This window comes from Nyctibius grandis, chromosome 1, assembly GCF_013368605.1.
Source record: "Nyctibius grandis isolate bNycGra1 chromosome 1, bNycGra1.pri, whole genome shotgun sequence".
Lineage (NCBI taxonomy): Eukaryota > Metazoa > Chordata > Aves > Nyctibiiformes > Nyctibiidae > Nyctibius > Nyctibius grandis.
In genome coordinates this window covers 70,670,173-70,697,423 of record NC_090658.1, presented here as the reverse complement: position 1 = coordinate 70,697,423, position 27,251 = coordinate 70,670,173, and the positions used below count along the sequence as shown (strand labels likewise).

At 40.9% G+C, this 27,251-nt stretch overlaps 1 protein-coding gene across 6 annotated transcripts in view; it reads left to right on the top strand.

The window, feature by feature from the left end:
• The window catches only part of NCOA7 (nuclear receptor coactivator 7), a 99,697-nt gene that overhangs the window by 23,152 nt on the left and 49,294 nt on the right, over window positions 1-27,251 (top strand). For 5 of the 6 annotated variants that reach the window (XM_068406876.1, XM_068406891.1, XM_068406919.1 and 2 more), the window contains 2 exons: window positions 2,993-3,123; window positions 25,291-25,544. In XM_068406876.1, the coding sequence (XP_068262977.1) occupies window positions 3,074-3,123; window positions 25,291-25,544 (304 nt within the window). In that variant the 5' untranslated portion in view covers window positions 2,993-3,073. Of the gene's footprint in view, window positions 1-2,992; window positions 3,124-18,478; window positions 18,507-25,290; window positions 25,545-27,251 lie in introns of those variants that run through there. The other variant, XM_068406899.1, reaches the window with a different exon arrangement.

The following is a 27,251-nucleotide window of genomic DNA, read 5'->3' as shown; positions in this document are numbered from 1 at the left end:
TTCTTTCTTGGGAGGTATCAAAGGACAGGTAGGAGGGAAGTGTGGAGTAGGTTTGCTTTTTTTGATATAACTTTAAAACATCAGTGACAGCCTATAAAGTAAATATGGCTTTTGTACTGTTACTGTTTAAAGAACTAAAAATTGAAAAGGACCTTTGAGAAATACTAGTTTTCAGTAGCAATTGCTGCAGGTTACGCTGTGGTCCTCCTAGCTTTCAGGCTTTTTTTTTCCTTTAAGTCAGCCAGTACATGAAAAATTCGCAACAACAAGAGTAAACTCAGAGGTTATGAAGTCTGCACTCCCTAATCAGTTCGCTTTTCTTAGTGTTATATTTTCAAAGTATCATTTTTAGCCTTAAATATGTCTTCCTAGAACACTAACGTTGTTTGTTCTGAGGTGGTGAGCTAAATAAGTTTTAAGTCAACAGAGTGGGACCTGATGTTAAATTATTTTATTGTGAAAATTTTCATTAACTGGTGCCTGGATATGAGATCCCTGTGTGTTTTTTATCAGCAAAAGAAAAAAAAATAATCATCTGAATGCCTTTTTCACTTTTGGTCTATGGATAACATTCCAGTTTTCTGAGTACCCATCTGTTCTGAATATAATTTTTTTTAAGTTCTTGATTTGTTCCCCCTCACCGTGTGAAAGGACTTGGAGTTGTATTTAGTTGATGTGGGAAGAACAGGCTCCATACCTGCGTTTTTGTGCTAGCTTTGTTTAGTGTTGGTGAAAGCAAACTGCAAACCTTACACTTGTCGAGCTGAGCAATGCCACACTGGTTTGGTGCTGGCACCTCCTGCAGCATCTGTGGGTAGGTCTAGGCTTAAGCTGCTACCTCTTCGTGTCCCTTTTGCCAAAGCAGGAGGTGGCTGCTCGGGCACTGGGCAGCACAGGGCTGTGGGCAGGCAGGGTTTTCTCCTCCTGGCTCCCTGGGCAGGGGCACTCCATCTGCCAGCACTGCGCTGGAGCAGGGCTGGTATTCCCCTGGGTGCGGTCAGTAGATCATGGGAGAGGAAGAGAATGAATGGAAGGAGTGTGCCGCTGACTCTTGCACTGGGTGAGGCCCCGAGGACAGATCTCCATTCATCCTAGCTGATCATGTTTCAGTGAGGTGAGAGGTGCTCTCCCCACTTCCCTCTTCTCATTCCCATGGGTCCCACTGTCCTTGTGGTCATGAGTTTGATATTATCTCGGTGCTTTGTGGTTATTTGATAGTTTTTGGTGTCAACATGAGACTCAACTCGGGCCTGTCAGTGCCCTCATGCACACATCACAGAGTGTACTGAAGGCAAAGGGGAAAGGGTGGTTCCTCTTTCTTTGAATTCTTTGTAGTTTGCTATAGAGGTGGTAGTTGTATGCTTTGAAAGATTTATTGTAACTCTAAGTGCAGTGCTAACAAAGCCACTGTTTTTGATCCCTGGAGATCTAAGGACCTGCCCCAACAGGGAAGATATGGATGCATCGAAATTCTCGGGAAGTATGTGATATCTTCATACAGACTGGACATCTGAGCAGGACAGTTTGTTTTGATGCTATTCCTATGCTACTATCATGTAGGTTTCTGTGTCCTGCTGAAGACTGTGACATGCATTAACTTGCAGAGATAAAGTAGTAGTCTCTTTGTAAAACCAAAGATGTCATAGGCAAATCTGCCATTTAAGGAGTGGCCATTACTGTAAGACTCTACCTGATGCATAAGTTCAGAGAGACTAGATTCTTTTGATGCACTGGATGCATTCAAAATTAATGACTAAGAAAAAGTGCATTTTGAAGCAATGGACTTTAATTGCTGTGGACTGATGGAGAGAAAATTATGGCAAGTATTTCTGATATATTCTAGCATGATACGTTCTTGGGCTTTTCAAGTAGATTAGTCTGGTTTTGCTACGTTATCGCTTTTGTTGACATCTGGCAGTTTGTAGCTCATGATCTTTTAATGCAGGGGAAAATAACAGGAACTGATTAGGTCCCAGAGGAGTTTTTCTTCTTTTGCTACGAATCATAATTTATGTGGCTTCCATTTCTTTGGTATACAGCCCATTAGACTAAAATGTTTAGTAGTAACTTCTGGTTTGAACTTTAATCTGGAATACTGATAAAGAACTCTTAAGAAGTTAGCTTATTTTGTACATGTGCACAAGCCATCGGAGTAGGTTGAATGTGTGTTGGACAGGGGAAGAGGATAAAACATCTTGGCAGGCTCCTTGGGCAGCATTTGATGTGGCTTATCATTAATTGCAGTAATTACCAAGCAGTTCTGAAATTCCCAACTCTAGGTACGGCATGCTGCAAAGAGGTGGTGATTTCTGTGTCAAAAGCCAGTGTTACTGGTCTCTTTTTTTTTTTTTTTTTTAAAAAAAAAAAAAACAACCACAAAACTTATTGGAAAACCTTCCCTAATCCTGTCTGTCTCAAGGTGACTGCAATTCATCTGGAGAGCAGGAGGTCCGTTGTGTTTCTCCGTGTATACTTGTTTGAACTTGTGTATTGTTCACAACAGTCAGACCTGTGTAAAGAATGTAGATCACTCTTCCTTACATTCTTTTAAAACTTTCTTATTTCTCCCTATTTTACAGAGTTTTTGTAACATTGTGTCTTTCTGGTTATACCATTTGTACTGGATATTTGCAAAGTTTCTCTTGATCTTCCTCTCTATAAAACACATGAAACCAGGAAAATGTTTTGGTATAAACTATTTAACAGCTTGCAAAATATTTTAATCCTTCCAGGGTTTTAAAACTTGCTACTGCTCTTTGGGTTTCTGGCTTTGCAGTATCTCTCTTCCTCTGCTGGAAAAACTAGCCTGAGTGCATTTATTGTTTTTTGTCTCATTGTATACTAAGTGGATATTGCATGGCAAGCATTGACTGGTTAAAGTTTTACTTTGCTTTGTTGATGGGTCAGTTGCATTTCCACAACCCTGTTGGTTTTTGTAGGTGTTGTTGACATGTTGATTTATGGACTTCCTGTTTTTAAATGTTATATACAGGGGACTCTGCCTGGATATGATGTACTGAGGGGAAAAGAGTATCACGCTTGGCTTCTCACCTTGACCATTTGACTGTACATAATGGAGACCAAGGAAGAGAAGAAGGAACGAAGACAAGGCTATTTTGCTCGGTAAGGTTACAGAGTTTATTTCAGTGTTGATTAAAATACGGAACTCCTCATTCTGTCTTTTTCACAAGGCTTTACAATTTTTCAAATATCTATAACAATGAAACCCATGCTGTGTTATGTATCCAGAAAGTGCTTTCCTTGCTGTGTCCCTAATGTTGGAGTGGTGATTTTTTTCCTTTTGGGTAGTGGAGGTAAACTTGAATTGTAATTGTTATTTGTAGCACAGAACTGTTCTTGGGTACTCAATTGGAAATTGCACTGCATTTGAGCTTCCAGCATCCAGTTCCTGAAGAGTGTTTATAAAAACATGCACATCTAAAACATAAATATGTCTAAACATAAAGCTTATCTGATTTCAAATAAAGCACAGACTAAGTAGTATTATTTCATAGGATAAGATCAGCTAGGATGGGGTAGTTGTATGCTGATAGGTTAAGCTGCCTAGAGTGTGTCATCTTTATAAATAAAAGCAATGTTTTTTCAGTCAATCATTTTTATGATTTGGATTTCATGATTGATGATTTTTTAAGAAAGAAGTGACGTTGATTTCCTAATAAGTTGTCTTTGCTAATTTAGCAAGTCTGTAATCATCTCTGAGCTCTATTGTACAAGAAGAACCAAAGCTCATATACTCTTGGGAGGGTAGGAGGAGGAGACATCAGTATAAAAAACATCTTTGACTCAAAGATACTTTCTGCATTGTTGAAGAGGAAAAGCGTATGCTCTCTCCACTCTGTACTAAATTACTAGTATTGAAACTGCACTAAAACACTAGCCTTAGTGCATTACAGACATCTAGAGACATGCCTATCGCACCACTTAGAAGTAGTAGTGTGGGGAAAAGCTGCAACACTTCTTTGTGGCTGTTCAGGTGGTATGTAGTGGTGGCTGAAGACTTGAGGAAGTTTTGTGATGAAGGAGAAATGCAATTATGTTGACAGAAAGGAATGTTGCCATTTTGGATTTTGAGAAGGGGAAATAAACAATGCACCTATAGCAGAGGAGGTATCAAGTAGGATAAAGTAGCAGTAGCTAAAGAGATTGTACTAAGGAACAAGTAATTTATTGTTAAGGAAGACTGAGGCTTTGAGAGAGATGTCTGAGTAAGATGCTTTAGTATTGAAGAGAATGTTCTGAGTCCTTTCTAAATGCTGTCTGCTAAACAAAATGGAAAGCCACAAGAGGATTTCAGCAAGGTCCTTGACATTTTATTTAATCTATTTTGCAGCTTTCCTGTGTCATCTGTGGCTATTATATTTTAAAATTCACAGGGGCAGTGTGTCTTGTATGGGCACAGGACATTAGGCAAGGGTGAAAAGGACCTGAAATCAATTCTGAGTTCTAGCACTTACCTGCTATGTAACTTTGGGGAGGTCATCTGTCTCTTTCCCTCCTGGCTTGCATCTTTTTTCTTTAAGTAGCTTGCAGGCGCTTAAATGAAGTTCCCATTCTAAGTAAACCTGTGCATGATTTCTACAAGAATGTTCTTGCAGTTCCTCAAGTCATGTTTTAATAGAAGCTGAAGCGGGTCAGAAGGTGGTATGCCCAGCATACCTTCACGAACATTGTCTGTGTGTGCAGTCAGGGGCAGAAGCAGAACTGAATTTACATGTCCTTGGTTTTAGTCTAGCATGCTTCCTCTAGTAAACAGGTGTCCAAGCATCTTGCAGATGAATGATTCGTTTGAATGCTTTACATGATGACCCATATAAATGTCATATGAGTACCTGAAAATAATAGGTAGCTTATATTGCCTTTAGTACGAAGGTAGTTCTAACAATGTCCCTACCTGTTTTTTAAAACTTTTTAAAATGTAGCTTTTGACTTGATGTAGACAGAAGTTCCCAGTTTAGGTGCTGTCCTGGTTTCACTGGGATTTGGTTTCAGTTTGTGGCCAGACATGGTGATCAAGGCCCTCAGCAGTTAAATCTGGGGCAGCTGACCCAGGCTGACCCACAGGTGTATTCTATATCATTGACATCAAGCTCACTATAAAAGAGAGAGTTTGCTGGGAAGAGGTGGGGGTTTTTCTTGCTCTCCTTGCCTCTCCTCCCTCTTCCTTGCTGTGATTCCTGGAGCAACTTGCCAGTGATCTGTGGATGAGTATACTATTGTCTGGTTTGTGTTGTCATTTATATTGATTTCTTCATTTCGTTAAATCTGGTTAACTTCATCCCACGAGTCTCCCTCTCTTTTTTCCCAATTCCCTTCCTCATTTGGGGAAGGGACATTGGGTCAGAGGAAAAACTGCTACTGTTTAGCCCCAGGTGTGGGCTAAATGAAGACAGGTGCCCAATATGGGGACATGGTGATAATTTAATCAGGTGTGTGCTTTGATGTTGCTGTTAGTTTTTATTGTTTTGTGGATAGCTGTTCTGTCCTTAAATTTAAGCACCCAAGTTTAGTAAGTTTTGGTCCTCATCTTTTGTGTGCTACTTCAAACACCCTGCTTCTCCTGCCAGCTTGGACTCATATTTATCAAGCCAAGAGCAACCTCAGCTGATTCCCCAACACATGTGCCCTTCTACTTCCATTACTGTTCCCCCCCCTTACCTCTTATTACTGTTACATTTTGTGAGCCTAAGATAATAATAGTGTTTACAAAATCTAAGTTTCTGTATAGTAAACATTCTTATGAGACAAGGACTCTCCCCTCTCCCTATCTGAATCTTGTTATTTTTGCCTACGATCAGATGTTCATGGGAGGAGACTCTGCTGCTTACCAAGGAAGAGAATGGGAAACGAGTTAGACTTTTTGCCAGCAGGAGGGAAAACTGAACTCCATGCCAGGAAGGTGGGGAAAAGGGCTCTGCTCCACCCACAGCTGAGAAGAAGGATCCTGCTTATATCCTGGTTAGAAAGGAGAAAACATATATATTCATTGCTGATGAAATAAAATGTTTTATAGCTACCTTGTGGACTATATTAATGAAAATACACAAACTTTAAAAGAAAACGTCCCTCTTTAACGTGAGGGGAAAGGTTATTGTGGTATTAACAAGGTCAAAGGCATTAACTGAAAAATGGGAGGTGATAGCTCCTTCTCTTCAGCTCTTGCTAACAGAAACCCAGGTTCTCTGTTGGCAGAGCAAGGGAGCATGCGGGCGTGAACAGCGGGACGAGCAGCGGCCTCGCTGCCCTGCCAGCATCCCAGAGTGTCTGATTTCCCATCAGAAGGAGGCTTTTTGGCCTTCAGGCTAGGTTAATCTTGTCCCCTCCTGGACAGCTTCTGGTGGTGCTCGCTGTCTGACTGGTTACGCTAGCAATCATTGGAAAGGTTAGCTTGAGAACCCCAAGATGTTTGAAGTGGTTCGCACAGTGGTAGTTATGTGCTGACAAACCAGCTCCTGAACTGCTAGAGAGGGAGCAAGAGTAACATGAAATAACTGTCTGCATCTCTGTCCCCCAAATTTAGTGTTGTAAATAAGCTAGTTTAAACATTTATCCTTTAAAATATTTAACATTTCTCTACAGAAGAGAGCCACCCAGCCATTGTATCTTTCCACTGCGGATCTTCATGGTCCAAGTGCCTCAGTTTTCCCAGGTCTCTTCCCCTCCCTATGGCAAATGAAGCTGAAATAAAACCCTCACCGTCCGTTTTTGCTTCTTACCAAATGCTCCTTTACCCACTGTGTTTTGTGATAAAGGGCTTATTTTTTGCCTTGATTGGCAATAAATTAAACAAGTAACTTTTAAAACAAAATAGAAATCTCTGCAAAACTTTTTAGAGACTGATTTGGATTCCTTTTGCAGATAAGATGTTACAGCTCGTGGGAGTTTAACAGGCAAGAAGTGAAAGTATAAGAGTAATGTGCAAGCATAAATTTCTCTTATGCAATAAGTCCTTACTTAAGACTGCTACTCCTACTTAAAGACTATGCTGTGTAGCTAAGTTTTCTTGCCTGATTCTTCAGACCTTGTTTTTAGGCTGTTCTGTTGACTTCTGTGTCATTAGCTCCCAAACGGACCAATATTACTCCAGCTTTTGCAAAGAACTGTCTCCTCTTGCTGTGAAGTCTGTCCTAGTATCCAGCAAGTCCAAAAATAAATGGTACAGTGTAATATAGATGTACAATGGCACATCTGTGTATATTGGGTCCCTGACTGTGCTGTGACATTTGGTGCTTTTCATTGTGATTATGTGCCGTTGAACCCTGGTACAACTTGCCATTTCCCTCTGCCTGGGCTTCCTTTATCTTCCCTCTCTCCTTACAGAATGGAGAGCCTCTTGGTTTTCCCCCGCTCGTTGCTTAGGGTCAAGTTCAGAGGTATTTCACCTCATGAAACGAATAGCTATTACAATTTTAACTTAATTTAGAAAGAAATTACCAAAATGAGTGACGTGTGTCATGCGGAACGAATTGCCTTGTATATAAATTGGTAGTCTGGAATGCTGATTGTACAGCTTGAAACTGGAATTGCTTTGCATGTGCTATTGTGTGATACTGGATATATTTGGACAAGAAGCTCTAGGAGATGAGAAATTGTAAGGGAAGAGCTTCAGTAGTTTTCTTAAAGAATCACAAAAAGAGCTTTTTTAGTTTCAAGTTTTCTGTGTCTCTTAACCTTCCTCACTGTGAGTTACTCAGCATTTTCCATGCTTATATGACCTATATGTCAAGTAGCTCTTTACTACTTTCTTAGCAGAGAACAACAAATAAGCAGTGCTTTATTTGAAAAAATTGTTACTTTTCAACAAGTTGACCAAGATACTTTACATTAATTTTATTTATCGTTACGTCTCTAATTTGTGGTGACCTTAATCTGAAGAATGCTGTGTAGAGATGAACCATAAAACTGATACTTACATTGATTGTTTTTTTTAATAGTTTCCAGGAATTACGAATTGTAGTTCTTAGTGTCTTTTTTTGGTCACCACTGAGAGCGAGATTTCTGAAGTCAAAGATGAAGTGCTTGTATAAAGGAAAATATTCTCAGTGGGATTTGGGTGCTTTTGTGTTTATTGAATTTACATTGGTCTTCTTACCATCATTCTTTGAAAAAGCTACATAAATGTCTGGGATGTTGTCCAAAGTCCATCTGAGTAGGGAGAGACTCCCTTTAGCTCCAGATCGCTAATACTCTGTCAGAACCAACAGAGGAACAACCATCAGGCCCTGCTTGACCAACCTGGTCTCCTTCTATGACCAAGTGACCCGCTTAGTAGATGAGGGCAGGGCCGTGGATGTAATCTATCTAGACTTCAGTAAGGCATTCGACACTGTCTCCCACAGCATCCTCCTAGACAAACTGTCTGCCCGGGGCTTGGATGGGTGGACTCTTCAATGGGTTAAAAACTGGCTGGATGGCCGAGCCCAGAGAGTGGTGGTGAATGGGGCAAAGTCCAACTGGCGGCCAGTCACTAGCGGTGTTCCCCAGGGCTCAGTTCTGGGGCCGGTGCTGTTCAATATCTTTATAGATGATCTAGACGTAGGGATTGAATGCACCCTCAGTAAATTTGCGGATGACACCAAGCTGGGTAGGAGTGTCGATCTGCTGGAGGGTAGGAAGGCCCTACAGAGGGATCTGGACAGGTTAGATAGATGGGCCGAGACCAACGGCATGAGGTTCAACAAGAACAAGTGCCGGGTCTTACACTTTGGCCACAACAACCCCATGCAGCTCTACAGGCTGGGGGAAGAGTAGAAAGCGGCCCGGTGGAAAGAGACCTGGGGGTGCTGATCAACAGCTGGCTAAACATGAGCCAGCAGTGTGCCCAGGTGGCCAAGAAGGCCAATGGCATCCTGGCTTCTATTAGGAATAGTGTAGCCAGCAGGTCTAGGGAAGTGATCGTCCCTCTGTACTCGGCACTGGTGAGGCCGCACCTTGAATACTGTGTCCAGTTCTGGGCCCCGCACTTCAAGAAAGATGTTGAGGTGTTGGAGCGAGTCCAGAGGAGGGCGACCAAGCTGGTGAAGGGTCTGGAGTGTCTGACCTATGAGGAACAGCTGAGGGAGCTGGGGTTGTTTAGCCTGGAGAAGAGGAGGCTCAGAGGTGACCTTATTGCAGTCTACACCTACCTGAAGGGAGGTTGTAGTGAAGTGGGAGTTGGCCTCTTCTCCTAGGCAACTAGCAACAGGACAAGAGGACACAGCCTCAAGCTTCTCCAGGGGAGGTTCAGGTTGGACATTAGGAAGAATTTCTTTTCAGAAAGGTCATTAGACATTGGAATGGGCTGCCCAGGGAGGTGGTGGAGTCACCATCTCTGGATGTGTTTAAGAAAAGACTGGACATGGCACTTAGTGCCATGGTCTAGTTGACATGGTGGTGTCAGGGCAACGGTTGGACTCGATGATCCCAGAGGTCTCTTCCAACCTGGTTGATTCTGTGATTCTGTGAACCTGAAGCCAGTTGTACAACCTTATGATGTTCACCTCGTGTTGCCTTATGATGTGAATAATTAAGGGAAATAAAGGAATTCACAGCATGTTTGAAGTTAATTTAGATTCTTGGCTTAGATACCTAAATTTACATTCATACAGATTGATTTGTACATTAAAACCAAGATTTAAAAATATATATATGTGTGTGTTTAGTACAGTTGTCATTTACTTGTTAACAGGTTCTAATTTACAGCTTTTTTTCTTCTCCTAATTTTTTTAATACCTAAAAATAAGTAAAACAAACCATACAACAAATGGTATACAGCATTTCAGTCACATTAGTTGTTTACAAGCTAACCTTAGCTTTCCTTTTAAACATTCACAACCCATGACAGTAGGAATCCTTAATACATAGTTGCTGAGCTGTTAACAGCTAGAGTCTGGAAAGCGTATCTGGAGGAGGAATCCTATATACTTGTCATATTGTTGTGGTCTTTCCTTGTTCTTGGCTGCTGCTGGCGGCAAAATGTTGTCTTGCACGGACACTTGGTCTGATGCACTATGGTCACTCCTTTGGTCAGTGTTTTGCATATTACAAACTAACAGGTTTGTAAGTGTCTCATTTGGAATTTTTCTGGCTTTGTTCTATTTTATTCCCATATTCAGTATTTGTACAGGTCACATTTTTCATTCCTGTGGCTCTTAAGACATAGGAAGATAATGAAACGAGAAAAATGCAGTGAGCACAGAGGGAATGTGTGGAAAGGGAGGATACCGGTGGTGGCTATGGAGGGAAACCCAGATAAGGAATATATGCACAAACATACTTTCTTGAGGGCATCTCCTATACATTAGACTTTGTCATAGGTTTTTCTGTTAGGTGCTTTCTTGTTGGCCAGACTCATTGTATCCACGCAACAGGCTTCAGTGTTGGGTGTTCCTCAGATCACTATTTCTCCAGCAATTGTCTCCTTGCAGTTGTTCTTGCTCTGCTGAGTCAAAGTGTTGATGTTTATTCAGGTTTCCTGTAGCACCCATAATTTATTTTTTACTTTTAGAAGGAAAAGTTTCCACACATTGTTTTTAAAACAAACCGTTGTGGAGGTTATCTTGGGTGTGAAGAATAGTCAAGCCAAGATCCTGGAGATGCTTACATCTTTTTAAATTACTCTAGGAAATAATACATCATTTCAGCTCATCTGTATAATGGAAATTTCTTAGCTCTGCTTCCAGACATATAAACATTACCTCATAATCCTGCTATTGAATCTGAAAACAGTATTGCGTTTTACTTGTATTGTTTCCACCAGTAACATGTATGCCTGAGCCATTTTATTTTTGAAGAAAAGGCTGAAAAAGATACCACTACTTCAGATTTATGGGGTGCAATGGAAATTATTTGCCGTGTTATTTAGGAGTGTATGTGCAGGATAGTTGGTTTGTTGTGTTGGATGCTCAGAGAAGCCATAAAATATTTCCCGAAACATACAGTATCATGATTTGCCTTCCAGTTACTTAAAATGGAGGGGTCTCAATGTTTTTAGCAGACTTTCTGCCTGCTGCTGTGTAGGTTAGTATTTCAGCTGTGCTTTGCAATCATTGTAGTTTTCAGACATTAAAGAATGTCTAGAATTTCAGAGACAGCAGCACCAGGAGCCTTTGAGTAGAGCTTTGGGAGGTTGGTCAGGTCCTTCAGATGCTTGAGAGACTTGCTGTTGTTCATTGCTCGTAAACTTGGTGTTGTGTATATATATAAAAAAAGAGTTTTCTTTTTATCATAGGTGTAAACCTGGAGAATGAGAGTTGGGGGGAAAATTGAACCTGCTTTTTCTCAAGAGTCTTGCAGTACAGGGGACAACTATGTTGAACAGCTGCTTGTCTTGGGAACCGTTTCCTCATCTCGCATTGCTGTTGCTTTCTGGACTCTGAGGCTTTTATATTAGCGGTCTTGTAATTCTGTGGTGCAGGATGAGAGTCATCAGAAGAGCATGAATTACCATCCTCTACTTAGCCTGTGAATCACGGAATTGTTCCCAACGTGAGTGCTTCCTCTGGGAACCATAAACAAGGCAGTGGTTTCTGCAGCCTCGGTTCTTTCCAGTGCTTTCATCCTCAGGAGTTGTGTAGTCATTTAGGATTGAAGAAGAATTCTGTTATTGGATAACAGAATTAGTGGAAGTATCTAATGGGGCCCTGAGGCTTTCTTCAGGGTTTTTCAAAATTTTCCAGTACCAGAAATGCTATTTATGGAGATACAAAGCTTGCATAAGACGGGAAGCATGGTTCATCTCCTCACCCGTTCACTTCCCTCTGCATGTGAAGTGAGACTGGGTAACAGTGTGGGCTCTGTATAAAGAGGCTTTTTTTTTAGGAAAGACAAGAAAGGACGAGTTTCATGATGTTCTTGATTTCTTTGTGGGCTATATCACAGAATATACGGAGAAAAGAGTTTCTGTTTATTTAATCTTTAAACATGCTGTCTCACACCAGCAATTTAAGAATTTTCGCTAATCACCTTGCAAGGTATGTGTAAGGCTGGCTTGTTAGGCAGCAAGCATACAATGACCTTGTATTTGCTTTTCCCAAAGGGACCTTTGGGTGTCTCTTACCCACATTTAAAAAGAAACTGCAAAAAACCCCACTTATTTAGCCTCCTTTGTAGAACATAAATAGTTACAGGATAGGCCTTTTGATGTAGGAGTCTGTGCAGTTTTGATAAGAGTTGCTGTTAACATAGTTGTAATGTATTTTTTCTTCCTCTCCTCCCCTTCCCCATGGCCTGCAGCTGCAAATGCCAGGCACGAGGGATGTGCTGGAGGGTGCTGGTGGGCTGTGCCATTTACCCTCTCGCTCTTGGAGGGATTTAAAGATGTTGTATCTTAAAGGCTATAAAATTTGGGGTCTTCAAAAGATAGCTTTCTGGATAGGTGAGATACAGACTTTACTGTTGTTTGTAGGAAACTGATATAATTACCTTTTTAAATTACCGTGTGTTTCTGTGGTGTCTGCAGGTATGGTCTTGTCCCTCCAGTCTCACAGTTGTGTCCTCTCTTCGGACCTACTGCATAAAATTCTACTTAATCCCAGTGAACTGTTTTAAAATTAAGCCTAGCTTAAAAGTTGGTGGAATTTTAGCATTAATACTTGGCAGATGTGTGGTTCTATGGTCAATTTTAAAGCGATGCTGCGTAAGGCTCTACTGAAAGAGGTGGTCCCATTCAGCCTTCTGGTTTTGCCGTGTCTGTTATGAATGGCAGAGCTGCCATCAAGGAGCTGCTGTGGCACAAAGGTCGCTTCCAGAAGCAGCCACAGTTTTGTTTAAGTGACATGGAGGCACACGCCTAATCATACTGACTTTTTGGTGGTGCTGTTAATCATCTCTTGCTCGTGCTCTGAGAAATCCCAGCTGTTTTACCACCTTGTGGCAGCAGTCCTTGTCAGCTCTCCTCTGCTTTGTACCACACGGGAGTAGGGTGTGCAGTATTTTGAGAAGGAGGAGAGTCAGCATCGTGAGATACATTAGAGTCTGCTGGAATGTTTCTGGCATGTGCGGTGCTATGTTGGATTGTTGATGTGGCCGGTGGGATGGTCTGTTTCTGGTAACAGTGCTGCGTGTGTAAAGGGAAAGATATGAACGATACCTGCAGGAATGTGCTTTTCGAAAGAGGCAGTTTCTTCCCCTCGGTCTGAGGGATTGGAAAGCGTTATTTAGCTAACTAAGGGAATTCTGTCAGTAAGAGAAGAAATGCTGTGGATCTTGTGTGGGGACACTGGATGACTATCTGCCTGCACTGTATTTGAACTATTAGTTGCATGTTCTGCAGTTTGTGCTGCTTGCCTGTGGGCCTTGGGCTCCCCACTGCTGCGTCCCCTAGGAAATGGAGCTTCTTCCCTGGGGCTTTGGACAGGGTAGGAGGCTGTGTGGATATTTCTGATGACATTAGACTCCCTATGGTGCCAGGCTGGTGAGCTCTCATGCCCTCAGCATTAATCCAACTTCCAGACTGGGTTTGGAAGGGATTTCTCCTCACCCTGCCCCACTCCTGCCAATCTGATTATGGGGAGGTGGGTTGTAAATGTAGCTTTGTGGTGTTTTTTTTTTTTCTGTCCTACTCTGTAGTCTGAGCAGGGAGTGTTTCCTAGGGTCATCTGAAATTTTAGCATATATGTTAGCTATGCTCTAAGTCTCTCATGCTATTCCACTGGGGTCTGTGGGATTCATCCTGTTGATTTGTGTGGGAGGAAAATCCCAAGGAGAGCAGCAGAGCTGGTAAGAAATTTGGGAGTTGGGAGAGAATTATCTTTATGCTGGAAAACCTTTGTAATGTAAATGAGCCATAAATCAGCTCTCTGGGTGTCTTAATGCACTGAGTATTTCCCTGTCAGACAGCAGTGTCTGGCACAGAACTTGTCTTGTATAGCACTTAATATACTGGTAATAATTCTGGGGTTTTACCACTTTTTCTGGAGTGGCTGTTTTTATTTCGGTAGATGTAAACTTAGCATCTAGCCAATCACAGGTAAACTTAGTTGAAATTATATTTTATGGTTTTGATGTAACAGTGCATTTCTGTCAGCTTCTGGCTGTTTGCTTTCAGTAATGCTTCTGTAAATACATGGCTTCAAGGTGTTAATCACATGGTTCAATCAGACAATCTTTAAAAATCAAATCTCCTTAAGCAGAGGATTTATCTCTATGTTCAATATTCGTGTTGAAAAGATGATGCTCCGCTTTCCACCTGGAGCACAGCAGGTTGTGCATGTAGCAGTTCTGCTTGCCTGAGGCTGAGAAAGGGTTTTTTGTTATTATAGAAGTGTTTTGTGTTACAAATGTTGCCAAAACCTCCTCTTTTTTTTTTTTGGCAATCTGACAGAGTGCCTTAAAACTACAGCATATGACTCCGGTCACATGAACTGATGCATTTGAGCAACTTTACGCATATGAAGAATCACACTGTTAGGTTTAACAGAAGGGTGAAAGTTGCTTGTAGGAACAGAGCTGTAGCAAGGGTGGTGGGTGCAGGTCCAAGGCACTGCTGATGCGAGGTGAAATGCTGGGGCAGTGGAGAGGAGGGGAGGCCAGCAGCAGCTCCTCACCCACCTGCTGTAGCAGGGGTTGGACCCAGCCTGCCGGGAAGCTTTCCTTCCCAGCCCAGAAGGGAGCGGGCAAGAGGGGGATAGTGGCAGGCGGCAGGACAGGGCATTGCAGAGCACCCGCCTTGTGGTTTGCTAGGAAGCCTTTGTCCTTGAACACAGCAGGGGATTGAAGGTAGCTGGACTGCTTCTCCCCACCACCCTCCTGCTCTGCTTCTGCCGGGAGGAGGTGGCCCTTAACCACTGGCCTTGCTGCAGCCTGGGTGCGTGTGGTTGCTGCCAGGAGTGAGGCTGTTCGGTGTTAAGCAGAGGGGATGCCTTATAAGATCAAGAGCACTGTAACTTTCTGGTTTCCTCAGCTTATTATTCTAGTTTGGCATCTGCCTGAAGTGTGGTGGGACCTTCTGGACTTGTGGAGTCCAGAGAATGTGGAGATGGAGCAGAACCTCTTGTGTCCTCCTGTTGCCTCTTCTTCCATCGTGCTGATGGAGGGCAAGATTTACTTTTTGCCTTCATTTTTGCCATGCGGTAATTGCTTCTTCCCCTTCCAATCATAAACATTTTGATCACATGTTTAAAGTTTCAGCTGAAGAGTAAATGAAAAAATCCAAACTATTTTTCAGTCAAAAATAAAAGCATAAATAATTTAATACTTGATATAAAAACCACAGAGAAATTTTAAGACTTAGTAATTAACACACACTTTGTCTGTTACAAGTGTAAACATAATGGAGGACCTGCTACATTAGTATAACGGTATGGCTACTGAAAAATGTCAGACCATGCCAAATACTCATTTTAGCATAACGTATACGTATATGAGAAGTTGCATTGGTACATGCATGCCGTGTGACTGTCCCATGTAGACATCTTTTGCCCATAGTATTAAAAAGGCAGTGCCATATTATTTTGTATAGAAGTGTTGATGCAATCACCTCCTCTGGGTGGAGGGATATTATTATTCTCGTTTATGAAATAGCCATTGTAGGAGACAATATCGCTCATTATTCCAAATGCCGAAGCTACAGATCCTCATTTTCCTACCCATCATCAGCATTGCTGGGTGTTTCTTTGAGCTTTGATCTATGTAACAGGACCTTAACTACACTTGGGCATTTCCTCTTCCGTGCTGAGTGAGTGTCAGTTAATGGGAACTCTATTCAGGAAGCCAATTAAACTGCTCAACATGCAAAATAGGTTACAAGTTGTCTGGGGAGAATGAATGCAAACATAGAACTGAGATGTGTGGTGGGTTGGTTGAGATTTGTTTTTAACAATTACTCTGAAATACTTTAAATAGAACACTTCTCCACTTGTGTCACAACACTTCTTGCTGTAAATTTGTTCCTGAACAGATGAGTTGGCAAGCTGTTTGTAAGCATGTGCGCAGCATCTCTTATGTTAGGAGCTCCAGATGTGATTAACAGAATCCCTGACAAATACATAGTGACATTTGGGTAATTGCATCATCATGAAAGTTAGCATTTAAAACCATTAGTTTGGCTTCCTTTTTAGTGCTTTTTTTTTCATCCTGGTCTTCTCTGTTAATAATAAGAAAAGAAGAAGTTGTGTGTTTTTTCTGTGTTTTTCTTTTTTAAACTGCTTTTGTTTACATCTGTATTAAATCTGTAGTTTCATGCCACACAGAATGATGCAATGATGCAGAGGCCCTTGACATTTAAATGTTAATTTTCAAAGTAACTTCTTAAATAAAAGCAAAAGCTAATGCAGACAGGTGATGTAGATCTCAGTCCCCTCCCTCTCTAAGATACCCCTTTTAGTGGTCATTTAAATAAAGAAATAATTGAATTTTTTACTTTGGTCACAGACTTCTCTACCATGGCCACTTTTGGATCCCCCTGACCTTGCTGGTTGGCAGTCAGCCGGGTGACTTCACTTATCAAGTTGAGTCAACTTATTCAACATTAAGGTCCTCGTTATGAAGGAAACAATGATTTCTTCTCTTCCCTGCTGCTGTTGGAGAAGCAGAGTCACTGTTTCCTTGCTTTTTGCATCAGGGGAAGCTGCCTCCCAGCCCTCACAGCACAAACCTTCATGAAAATTTCCCAGCATCAAAGCACCTTTTCTGGATAAGTGGGAAGAAGCTGCCACAAGTGCTCCAGTGCTCCTATCCAGAGGTCTGTTGGGCATGGCGTGGCCTGTGTCTGGTTTGGCTCTCTGGCTTCCTCTTTTTGCTCATCTCGGCCTAACATTACAGAGAACAAGCAAGGCTGTAGCTTGACAAGCCCTTCGGTCTGGGCAAAGTGCCTTTGAACCAGCACTGCTGTTTGGAGGAGCAGTCTTGTCTCCTCTTTTGGCCTTCTCCTTTGTGCTAATACAAACATTAGCACAGCCAAGTGGGATCTAATGGGGGAGTGATCCGATTTTGAAAAATTAATTTATGTATTGGCACTTCTGTTGGGTTATCTTTAACATAGATAATTTCCCAGGTCTGGTCCCTATGGAGCCGCAACAAACGCTTGTGTGCGAGAGTGGCGACAACTCCTGGGGACAGGATCAATGGTGAGCAGAGAGAGAGGCACCTTCTTTTGCTGACAAAAGTGGCTTAAAATGCTTCTTTGAGCTACAAGCTGTTCCTCGAATAGTACCTTGCTCCTCCTGAATCCTAGGGATTTGCTATGCTTTTTGCCCTATTACTGCTACACTCAACATGCTTTATCTCTGACAGGGGCCGGTCAGGGATGCTTAAGAACAAAAAAAAGAAGTGAGTGAGTGCTTGCAGGGATCCTTCATGAGTGTGCCCACAGATGTACAGGCTTCTAGCAGTTTGTGGTGTAGGTACCGGCTGAGCAATTAAAAAGAAAAAAAAAAAAAGGCTGTATCGCTGTGACTGTGTTCTCCATAGCTCTTCATAGGCCCATGATGAATTTTCATAGTTGCTTTTTGTATTTGTTTACATCTTTGGCAAACACAGCATGCCTAAGCTATTTGTTTTTAGCTGCTTTTCACCTTATCTGAAAGTATTTCTTGAAAGAATTTAATGTGGTGACCTTGGTACTTCTCATATAAGAAATCCTAAAATACCATTCCCTGAGATTTTTTCCTACAGGTGGGTTGAGCTGTGTTATCACTGCACAAGGTATGGCACGTTTCCTGTGGATTTTGCTTTAATTGACTGTAGATTTTCATCTACTGTTTTATTGCTTCATTGTAAATGTTTATTGCCATTTGAGTCACTGAGCGCTAAATTTCTTTCTGACTGTTTTTAGTCAGTTTAATCAACATTAAAACTGGCTCTGTATTATCAGGACAGTTTGGTACTTACCTGATCTGAGGAAGTGGGTGTGCAGTGGTGACTGCGTGGAGCAATAGACATCCTCCACAGCTCTCCATGTACCCTGTTGTCATCTGTCTTCTTTTGGGTTGTTCTCAATTCTTGCACTTTGTTGCCCTATCTTAATCAATTACTAATTTAAAAGGGCCTTCCTCTTTGTTTCACGGAAGCTGAGTTTCTTGAAGAGTGTTCAATTGAGGCAGGGAGGGAGCAGTTTTATCAAAGTTTTGGGAAGAACTTGAGATGTGTTTCAGCCGACCTGACTACCATGTGCTTATTGTCCTCGTCAAATAATCTTAATAGTTTTAATATGGTGTGACTGTCCTGTACAGAATCTGCACAGCTTCCCTGTAACATCCTCCTTTGCCGTGTAACTGCCGTTCCTTTTTTCTTACAGTTTCAGCCAGCTGATGTCAAGGGGAGTGGTGGCTCGGGGAGCTGGCACTGAGCATGGGAGAGAAGCTGGAGCCCAGCACTGGCTGGAGGTGATGGGGCAAGGCCGTCCCTCCCTGGACAGGGCTTCGGTGCAGGAACAGTGTCTTGCTTAGCCACTTCGGGAAGAATTCCTTGCACGTGTAGGAGTGGTTTGGGATGATTAATGAACACCACAGTACGAGAGAGTATCTGGCATTGTTAGCAGAGGAGAAGAGCAGGAGCAGGATGGGAGTGTGGTAAGAGTCCAGTTGGTATTAGTGCCAAGATAGATTTGTGGTGTGGGTTTAATTGAACAAGCCTGTTAAAGGAACTTCAGGCAAAGTTAAAAGGAGTCATCCAAAGGGAGGGATTTCTTCATTTTGCCTTCTGCCTAAAGCTGTTCTTTGAGAGCCTGCAGTAACTGAGGTTATAAAAGAAGGAATTAAATACATGTCTAAATCAAACAAAACAGCTTTCCAAAATCCTTTCCCTATGGAAAAGCTTTTATTAAATTGTTGTCATGGTAATGGAGTGCAGAATACATTATAAGCTCTTTCGCTATGTAAACAGAAAAGATGGGGATACTTTTTGCTTTTGAAAATAGAAAGTTTATTAAACTTCATGGGAAAATTGTATTCTTAAATTTAAGAAAATAAAAACTTTCTGACAGCTCAAAACTCTTTTGAGTTTTACCTGGGGAAATGGTGATCCCCCCCCCCCAAAATAAACATAAGAGAGCTTAAGTGGGATATTTAAAATTCCCCGATATGAGTGAGAAGACTGGGGGGAAAATTAACATATTTTCGTTTAATCTAAGAACTCTTTTCTGTCAGAAAGTACAATGTCTTTAAAATTCCAGAACAGCTTTACTAGAAATCCTTCGCTCCCTATTACAGATGGTGAAACAGAGGTAGAGTGACTTGTTTTTGTAAGCTAATCATAGAATGGTTTGGGTTGGAATGGACCTTAAAGATCATCTAGTTCCAAGTATCAGGAGGAAAACGGACATACCCTGATTATCAGTACAGCACTTTACTCTTTGGAGCATGCCAACTTTCTTGAGCTTTGCTGGTGACTGACCATGCGTGACACCCGGTGCTGGCATTCACTGTAAATTAATAACAGGAGTTCCAATAAAAGTGGAAATTTCCAGCTTTGACCTGTGCTACTAATATCAGAGCGTTCTGTAGTTGCTGTTTGTCATTTGTAATGACCAGAGTACGGACACTTTTCAGTGTCTGCAGCCACCATGCTGCAACCACGCTCTTGTCCTTGATAACTATTTCAGGGTTACTTTTTTTTTCAGTTAATTGTTTAAATCTTTCATTAAAAATGTGTTCCATCCCTTATTTTTGCCTAAATAGTCTAATAGTAAACATGTAGCCTTGTGGCTTGCTCATTTCCAAAACAGGTTGCATGCCAGCGTGCAATGGCTGGTGTTTCATGGAGCGTGCTTTCTTGCGGGGTGGATACTGTTTAGTTACAGGAAGATTTCTCACTGAGTTTGGAAGGTTTTGTGTTCATTTCTGTTGTGAAGTGAAAGTAGCTGCACTGAGGAAGTCAGGAGTGAAGCGTTACGGTCTGGCAGGCAGTCTGACTTCCCTTGGCTTTGCAAACAGCAATGATTTATTTTGCCTTGAGATTGCTTATTCGTCAGGTTACATCAGATGGGCTGAGAGTACAGCCGTGCCCGAAGCTGGCCGAGTCATGTTGGTACTGAGCTGGGTGAAGGGGAGGTGAATGATCTGTGTGGGCTGGAACAGAATAGCTGACTAGGATCGGACCAGTGGGTGCCTAATGGGGATTTTTACTGTAAGGTTTCTGTATGTAGGTTTTTTTGATGTCATAAATTTGATTTATTTAGCTGTTTTGGATGGCATGTAGGGTACAAAGAAATTAGGACATATTGAGTGCAGAGATTTAAATTAAGATGAAAATGGTTAATTCTGAATGAAATAATTGGGGCGTATATAATTTTGTATACAAAGTCACAGGAATCTCCATGAGAACAAAAGAGATTAAGATGCTTAAAGTGTTTTAAAGTTTTTTACAAGTTCTGTTAATCTTATTGCATAGATGGATTAAAAAAGCAGCATTTGTAGAACATGATCTGTTTGTGCTGTGCAGGATGTTAAGCTGATTGCACGCCAGATACCAAGGCACGTTTTAGAGGATGCATATTGTGGAAAATTTCCCAAAAGGAAAACTGTGTCAGTTTCAAGATAAAATGAAGATTTCTTCTCTCTTCCTCTTTCCTTTTTATATTTTTTGCAGGGCCACTTTGTTAGATGCTTTTATTTCTAAAGTGAGAGTTGTCCATGATGTATGATTTTTATTAATCTAATACATCATAAAAATCACGCTGCCTTATCCTGGGAGTTTTTTAGAACATCCTATGATGTGGACCTAGTGCTCTTTGTCTGTGATTATTATATATCAAATGAGGGCCTGTTCAATTGTTTGTGAGGCATCTCTGTTGAATAAGTGTTAACAAAACTAAATAGAATTTCTAGAAAAAATTGTCAGATTTCAATTTCTTTATTGTCTCAGTGTCAGAGTTGCATAACTTTACTGGTTGCTTGTAGTCTTCTAGCAGAAGTTGTACAGATAACATCATCCCTTCTTTCTCTGATAGTTTTCTTTTTGCTCTAACCACCTACCTTGTTAGTGTTGTGGGAAATTCAGGCTGGTTTATTCTAAAAATGCAGGTTTATTTGCCTTTTGTAGGCGGTCAAATAGACTTGGGTCTGGAAGATGAAGTAGACCATTTCTTGAAATCTTTCCTAGCTCTTTTCCTGTAAGTCAGTGCCCAAGCTATTAAGCAATCTGTTGTAAGTTAATTTAAGTGAGCACTGCTGACCTTGTGTTTTTACCTGCCTACTCTGAAATTATGCCCATTTCAGATCGTTAGTCTTTATTAAATGGTATGAGAATGGTCGTTGTGTTGCAGAAAGTTCTGGGCATCTACCCTAAAGAGGGAACAGGAAGATCTCTTCAGCCAGCTCACAGTGCCTGTTAAGATCTAGTTCCTCTGATTCTCGTGGGACTCGGTGGAAAAGCCCCCATGCCACCCATTCGGCACAGTAACAGGCTGAAAACTTTTACGGGAGAACTCTGTATTTGGACAGACTTAGAGAATGGCTTATCAGTTGTTGCTCAGAAAGCATTTTGAGGAGCTGTAAAAGGATGCCTCTGTATAATTTCAGAAGAAATGTTTTGCCTGTCAGAACCAATTAGCTTGAAAAACATTATCTGGCATCTAAATGAAATTACAGATGTGTAAGGCTCTTTCCTCAGAAAGCAAAGTGTTTTTGCAGATAAGCTGTTTGTTTCTTCTGCCCTCCCTTTCTCTCTCTCTCTCTCTCTCTCCCCCTTTCCCCAGCAACTTTCCTAGTGAAATACAACATATCCATTGACTCTGGTACTGAAAAACATCTTCTGCAGTAACACCTTATCCATTCACTGGAAAAGATAAATATTGTTTTGTCTGAAAGGCTGATCTAATTGCAAAACCTGACATTGGTCAAACTGAGGGGTTTTATTTATTTATTTGTTTGGCCTTCAGATTCCTTTTGGTCTCATAACCATTATGACAAGACTGAATGTTGGTTTTATTCAGAGAAATCCCCTTTAAATTGAACAAAACCACTCAAAATCTTCCAAAGTAGTTAGAAAAAATGAAATAATTTGACAAATGTTGTTCTTCAATCCATCTTCCATGGCAGCTCTTGCCATGAAGGGTGGGAAATAGCTTAGAGCTGGGAGAAGAGCAGGTGAGACCTTCAGCCTCCAACTTCTTCAGGACCTGATGGATTTGAAATCTGAGCAGGAGAGGGGCTGGCAGCTTGTGCGGGTGCCCAGTCTGCCTTGCTGGGACGTGCAGGTCAGTGTGAGAGAAGGGCAGGTGGAGGCTGAAAGGGGTGCCTCAAGGGGATAGAATTTTGTTTAAGATACAGTAAACCCTCCAGCTGTGCTCTTCACAGCCCAGTCTCTGCTGTACTGTACCAGCGCGTGTTAATAATGAATTGCTTTGTGTATATACAGGACTTTGTATTTGCTATACTAAGAGGATGCACATGAAAATGTCAAAAAGCATAGTAAATTTGAAGCTGCTGTTATGGTTTTAAATGCTGCTGAAGGCTTGTTTTGGTTCCTTGGGATTTTATAGTTGAGATTTTTCAAGAGTGAGTGGAGGATTTTGCGTAATTTTGGCCAGGCTTTAGACCTCTAAAAGCAGCACCTTCCAAGCAGAGGTCATAACCCTAGGCAGAGTTGCAGTAACTCCGAGTCCTGTGATGAACGTCATGGATACTCCGTCCACATCTGGTGTTTTTTCTAGTGCCAGGATTGCTACTTTGAGAGTTGGATGGTCATTGCCTTGAAACAGAGCAATGGGCAGGAGGGGTAGACTTGGCACTATCTGAAAATCTGATGCCTGCCATGAGGATGGAATAGAAATTCCGGAGCACACAGATTCTTGATCACTCTTACCTGAAAAGTGCCTGTGGTGTTGCCCATCCACAGCAGCAGCTGTGTGTGGGGGATGCTGTAGGTTGTGTGATGGGCTCTCGGTGGGCTGTGGTACGTGGGAATCAGGCAAGATTAAACACTATGGCGAGAAGCATCAGTCAGTTATGTTGCAGTTAGTTCAGACAGTCATTTCTGCTTTCCTCTTTTCTGTCACTAATGGACCAGTTCTGTTTTAGCTCTTTATTCTTCAAGTTGCCTGGGGCAACTTTGAAAACTCTAGTTCAAATGAGTACGTTTTAAGGAAAGTACTGACGGAAGCTGTTAATATTGTCACGAGGACTGTTGACCTTTAGAGAGGTTTTTCTCTTCTTTTTTTTTTTCCCCTCCAAAAAAGGGTTCTATTTTTCCAGCAGCGACTTTTTTATTGTTTTGAGATACTACATTTATACTACAGAAAGCTTACTTAACATAGTTTGTGATCAAAATAAATAGACTATGAATCTGAGGATGGAACTCTCTGATGCCACGTGAGTAGAAATGGGGCTGCCAGTGGGTGCTTGCCAGTTCTTGTCCACTGAAGCAGATGATTTGGGTACCCTGTGATATGCACATGTACAGGAGGGTCATTGAGTCACTAGAGTAAAAAGTCAGGGATGTGTCTCATTTACAAGTCTGGAACAAAGTACAACCATGGTAAGGATGTGCCATTTCAGTGTAGAGGGCTGCTTTGCAAAGATTTCTACCAGGGCTAAATATAGACATTGTGTATGCAACGTGACTGTAATGTTTTGTGGTTGCGACAGCAGCCTTTGATCAGGACTGTGGCTTATTAGTCAAAAATAAGCTTCCTTTGCATACACAAATTTTCATTAGACTAAACAAAACAACAAATTTGTTATCGATGTCTTCACTTTTCTCTTTTGTAAATCCCTGGAGATTGTTTTCTTATGTAGTCAGGACCTGATCTGTAAAGTTTCACACACATGAAATGTCTTTTGCTGTGCAGAGCATCAACTACTACTAGTTGTCTTACAGATCAGTGGGTTTGCTTGAATGGGGAACCACAGAATCCTCATCAAGTTGGCTGCAGGATGTGAATCTCCTGCTATCGTATTTTGGGAAACATTTAAGAAATATGTATATGTAAGTGTGTGATAGACACAGCTTTTGCAAGACAACCTTTTGAAATGTTTCACTGAAAAGTGTTGTTCACGTGGCCTGAGAAACTGACCCTTCTCAGAGGTCTCAAGCTGGGTATTCCAGACTTGGGAACTGGTTTTAATGTTTTATTTAAAAAAAAAAAAAAGTAACCTGAAATGTCTTACTGTAATTCTCAAATGCTCTGTGTATTTATTTTTATGTTGTAGCAAGGAAAAAAAAATACATTGATAGCATATAAATATAAAAGGTGGAAGGAAGAATCTCTGAAATTCCTGCATTATATTAATAACTTAGTATGTTTAGTTTTTCCTTATGTAAACTACTGCTTGTGAGATCATGCGATCTTTCCCATTTGTGGTGAACCATTGATTGTCTGTATTTTCTATGCATAATTCTTCCTATGCACGTAACGAAGTTTTTAGCATCAACAAGATTAAGGTAGTAGTCCCTCCCTTAGGTGCCTTGTAGCTAAGAAGTTAATGTACTAGAGAGAAAGATCGTTAGATAGATTAGTTTTTCATTTTGTGTGGTATGTGTCAGTGATTCTTAACCGAGGACTATTTCAGTGATGCTGACCCTCAGCCCATAAAGTCAGCATTTGCTCTCACTAAGCGCAGTCAGTGCTAAAGGTGGTGATTTAGCAGAAAGTTCCATGTTAGGATTCCTGGGGCGTCTTTCTCACTTGAGCTGTGCTTTACTCTCGTTGCTATAGTGATAAGTTGGAAGATTTATAGGCAGCTCCTTAAGATATCTCTCAGAAGAGCTGTAGCAGCTGGGAAATGTTCCTGCACAAGCAGTTTGCAGCCACATCGGTCACGTTGCAGAAGGAGCTGCTGGGTGACACTTGGAGTACCAGGTGGTGTGGGTTGTGCAAGAACACGTGGAGTAGCATGGGTAGCCGTTGGGAGATAACCTTGGACAAAATGGAAATAAATAACAAGTTTATATCAAAACAAGTAGCTTTATAAAGCAGGAGCAGTTGACTGTGAAATTATGTTATCTGTTGCATTATAATCTGAGATTTTATATTATCCTAAGTTTTGTCTTGAAAACATGATTCAGTATCTTGTTTCTACATTTAGATGTGTGGTGGTTTAAAAACAAAACAACTTTTTGATGTTATTTCTTTTTCCCCTGTTCCTCCTCCTCCGTAAACAGCAGTAAAAACTTTATTACCTTTTTGTTATTCTTGAGAAGATATTCTTGAGATAATGATATGATGGTTGAAGAGTATGCTGTAGGATAATCTTAGTTACCCAGTTACTGATGAAAGTTTGTGTTTTTTACTGAGTTTTAAGGAATTCTGATAGTAAATCCATTTTAAAAAAAATGAATTTATCAAGTAAGTTAACTTGGCTGTACAGGTTGGTTACATCTTAATGTTTTGTTTTTTTTTTTCTTTATGCATAGTTTGAAAAAGAAAAGGCAAGCCAAACAAAACACTGAGACCGTCTCTGCCAATTCCCCTGGATCTCCCATTTCCAAAACACCTTCTGAGAAAGATGATGAAAGTAAAGTTATTTTGGAGCAAATCAGTTCTTCTGAAGACAACTGTAAATTTGCTGGGGAAAAGGAAACTGCTCCAGACAAAGAGAAGAAAAAGAAAAAATACAATCAACTGAAAGACATCAGACGCACAGAACTTAAAAGATACTATAGTACTGGTGAGTTATGTTAATGCTATAGTATTTTGAAATATGTTTGTTTTGCTAGCTTATTAATGCACTTTTCTCATATTCTGTAGGCCTTCCTTAAAAGGATAATTGGCTTTAGATAGCCTTCCCTTAAAAACAAACAAAACTATGTAGTTCTGAGTATCATCTGCTTCTAACTTTAACCTTGCAGTTCTTAAAAAAATATGTATTTCTTGTTTCTCAGTTCTAAAACTCAGTGTTGTTATAGGCAACAATTAGGTTTATTATTGTGTTTTATTTAAGTTTTTTTTAAGATTTGTCTTCAGTGTTTTATGTCATTGGGGTTCAGGGTTTTTTTGGTGGGGTTATTTGTTTCGTAAATTGATGTATACTGTTTAAGACTTCAGTCTTAATTCATATTCATTTTGTTTGTTGAAGTGTGAACAAGTAAGTAAACTAACTATATATTTTTAAACAAGATGTCAAAGGGCTTGTGTGCTGGAAAGCTTGTTCCCTTCTCTTCCCCAACTGTGTCAGTCCCTCAGTTAATCATAAATATCTTTTTTAGATGCATTCTTGCAAGTAATTCAGAAAAAAATCAGTTTGTGCATAAATATATGTGAGATGAGTCATATACACATCTGTTTGCAGTTCTGGATTGTAATTTATTAGATACTCAAGTAATTTTAGATATGATTTATGAAATCCTTCTCCTTCCAAATTTTCTCTTTTTTAAAGGGAAGGCCGGCAACAGAAAGTTGTAGATATCCTAGAGGCAGTTCTTTCCTGCTCACACAGTGTGCATGAATGGCTGGGTCCTAAGAAGGAGTCCTCAGAAAAGGAGATGAATCCACAGTAAAAATGTTATGTGTTGACTGGCACATGCAGACTAGCCCACACCTGGAGATTGTCTTTTATGAGGCAACACAAGCCTTACCAAATAGAAGACGAATCCTGGAGTAACGTTTCCTGGCAAGCTCAGGAGTTTACAATGATTTATTGATCAGTCCGTAATTTTTGGCAGATTTAAATCTGATGAGGTCAATAATCTTGGAACTAGAAGAAAACTTGCTTCTCTTTGTTTGAAGTTCTGAGCACACTGTTCTTGGAGTAAAATCTGTAGAAGGAAAATGGGAGAGTTGTTAATGAGTGAACCTGTGAACTCTTTCTGTTTTTGTTAGTATGCTAGCTTAAAAAAAAAAAAAACAAACACACCAAAATATAAACTCCCGTTGCATTCCTAGTGAAGTCCTTCTACTGAAAGCGGTGATTTATTGTTGGTTTGTACCTACAGGAATTTGGGGATTTTTTTTTTCAGGTAGCTGAATTTTGTTTTGCTAGAGTTTCAGTAGTTTTGTGAAAAAACAAACAAACAAACCAACCTGCAACAGTTGGCACTTGTATTGGAGAGGTGGGGAAGGGGGATGATGGCATCCCTCTCTATCCCTGGAGAGTGCTGCAGGGCTGCTGAAGGAGAACGTAAAGCTCTCCAGGTCGTCTTTGGCTTGTCATCCAACAGTCAACACAAACTCAGGTTATACTAATATTTGTTTCATAAGCGTTCCCATGTTTTGTGTGGACTGTCATTGTTGCAGAGGTGACTTGAAATGCTACTCGCCCTCATGCAGGTGTGGAAAGCCTCTGGGTTCTGCAGAAATACAGAATTTCTGTTGAGAAATACAATAACTTAATGCTGCTGTTGAGCTGGGCACAGACCCTGCTGACAAAATGTGTAGA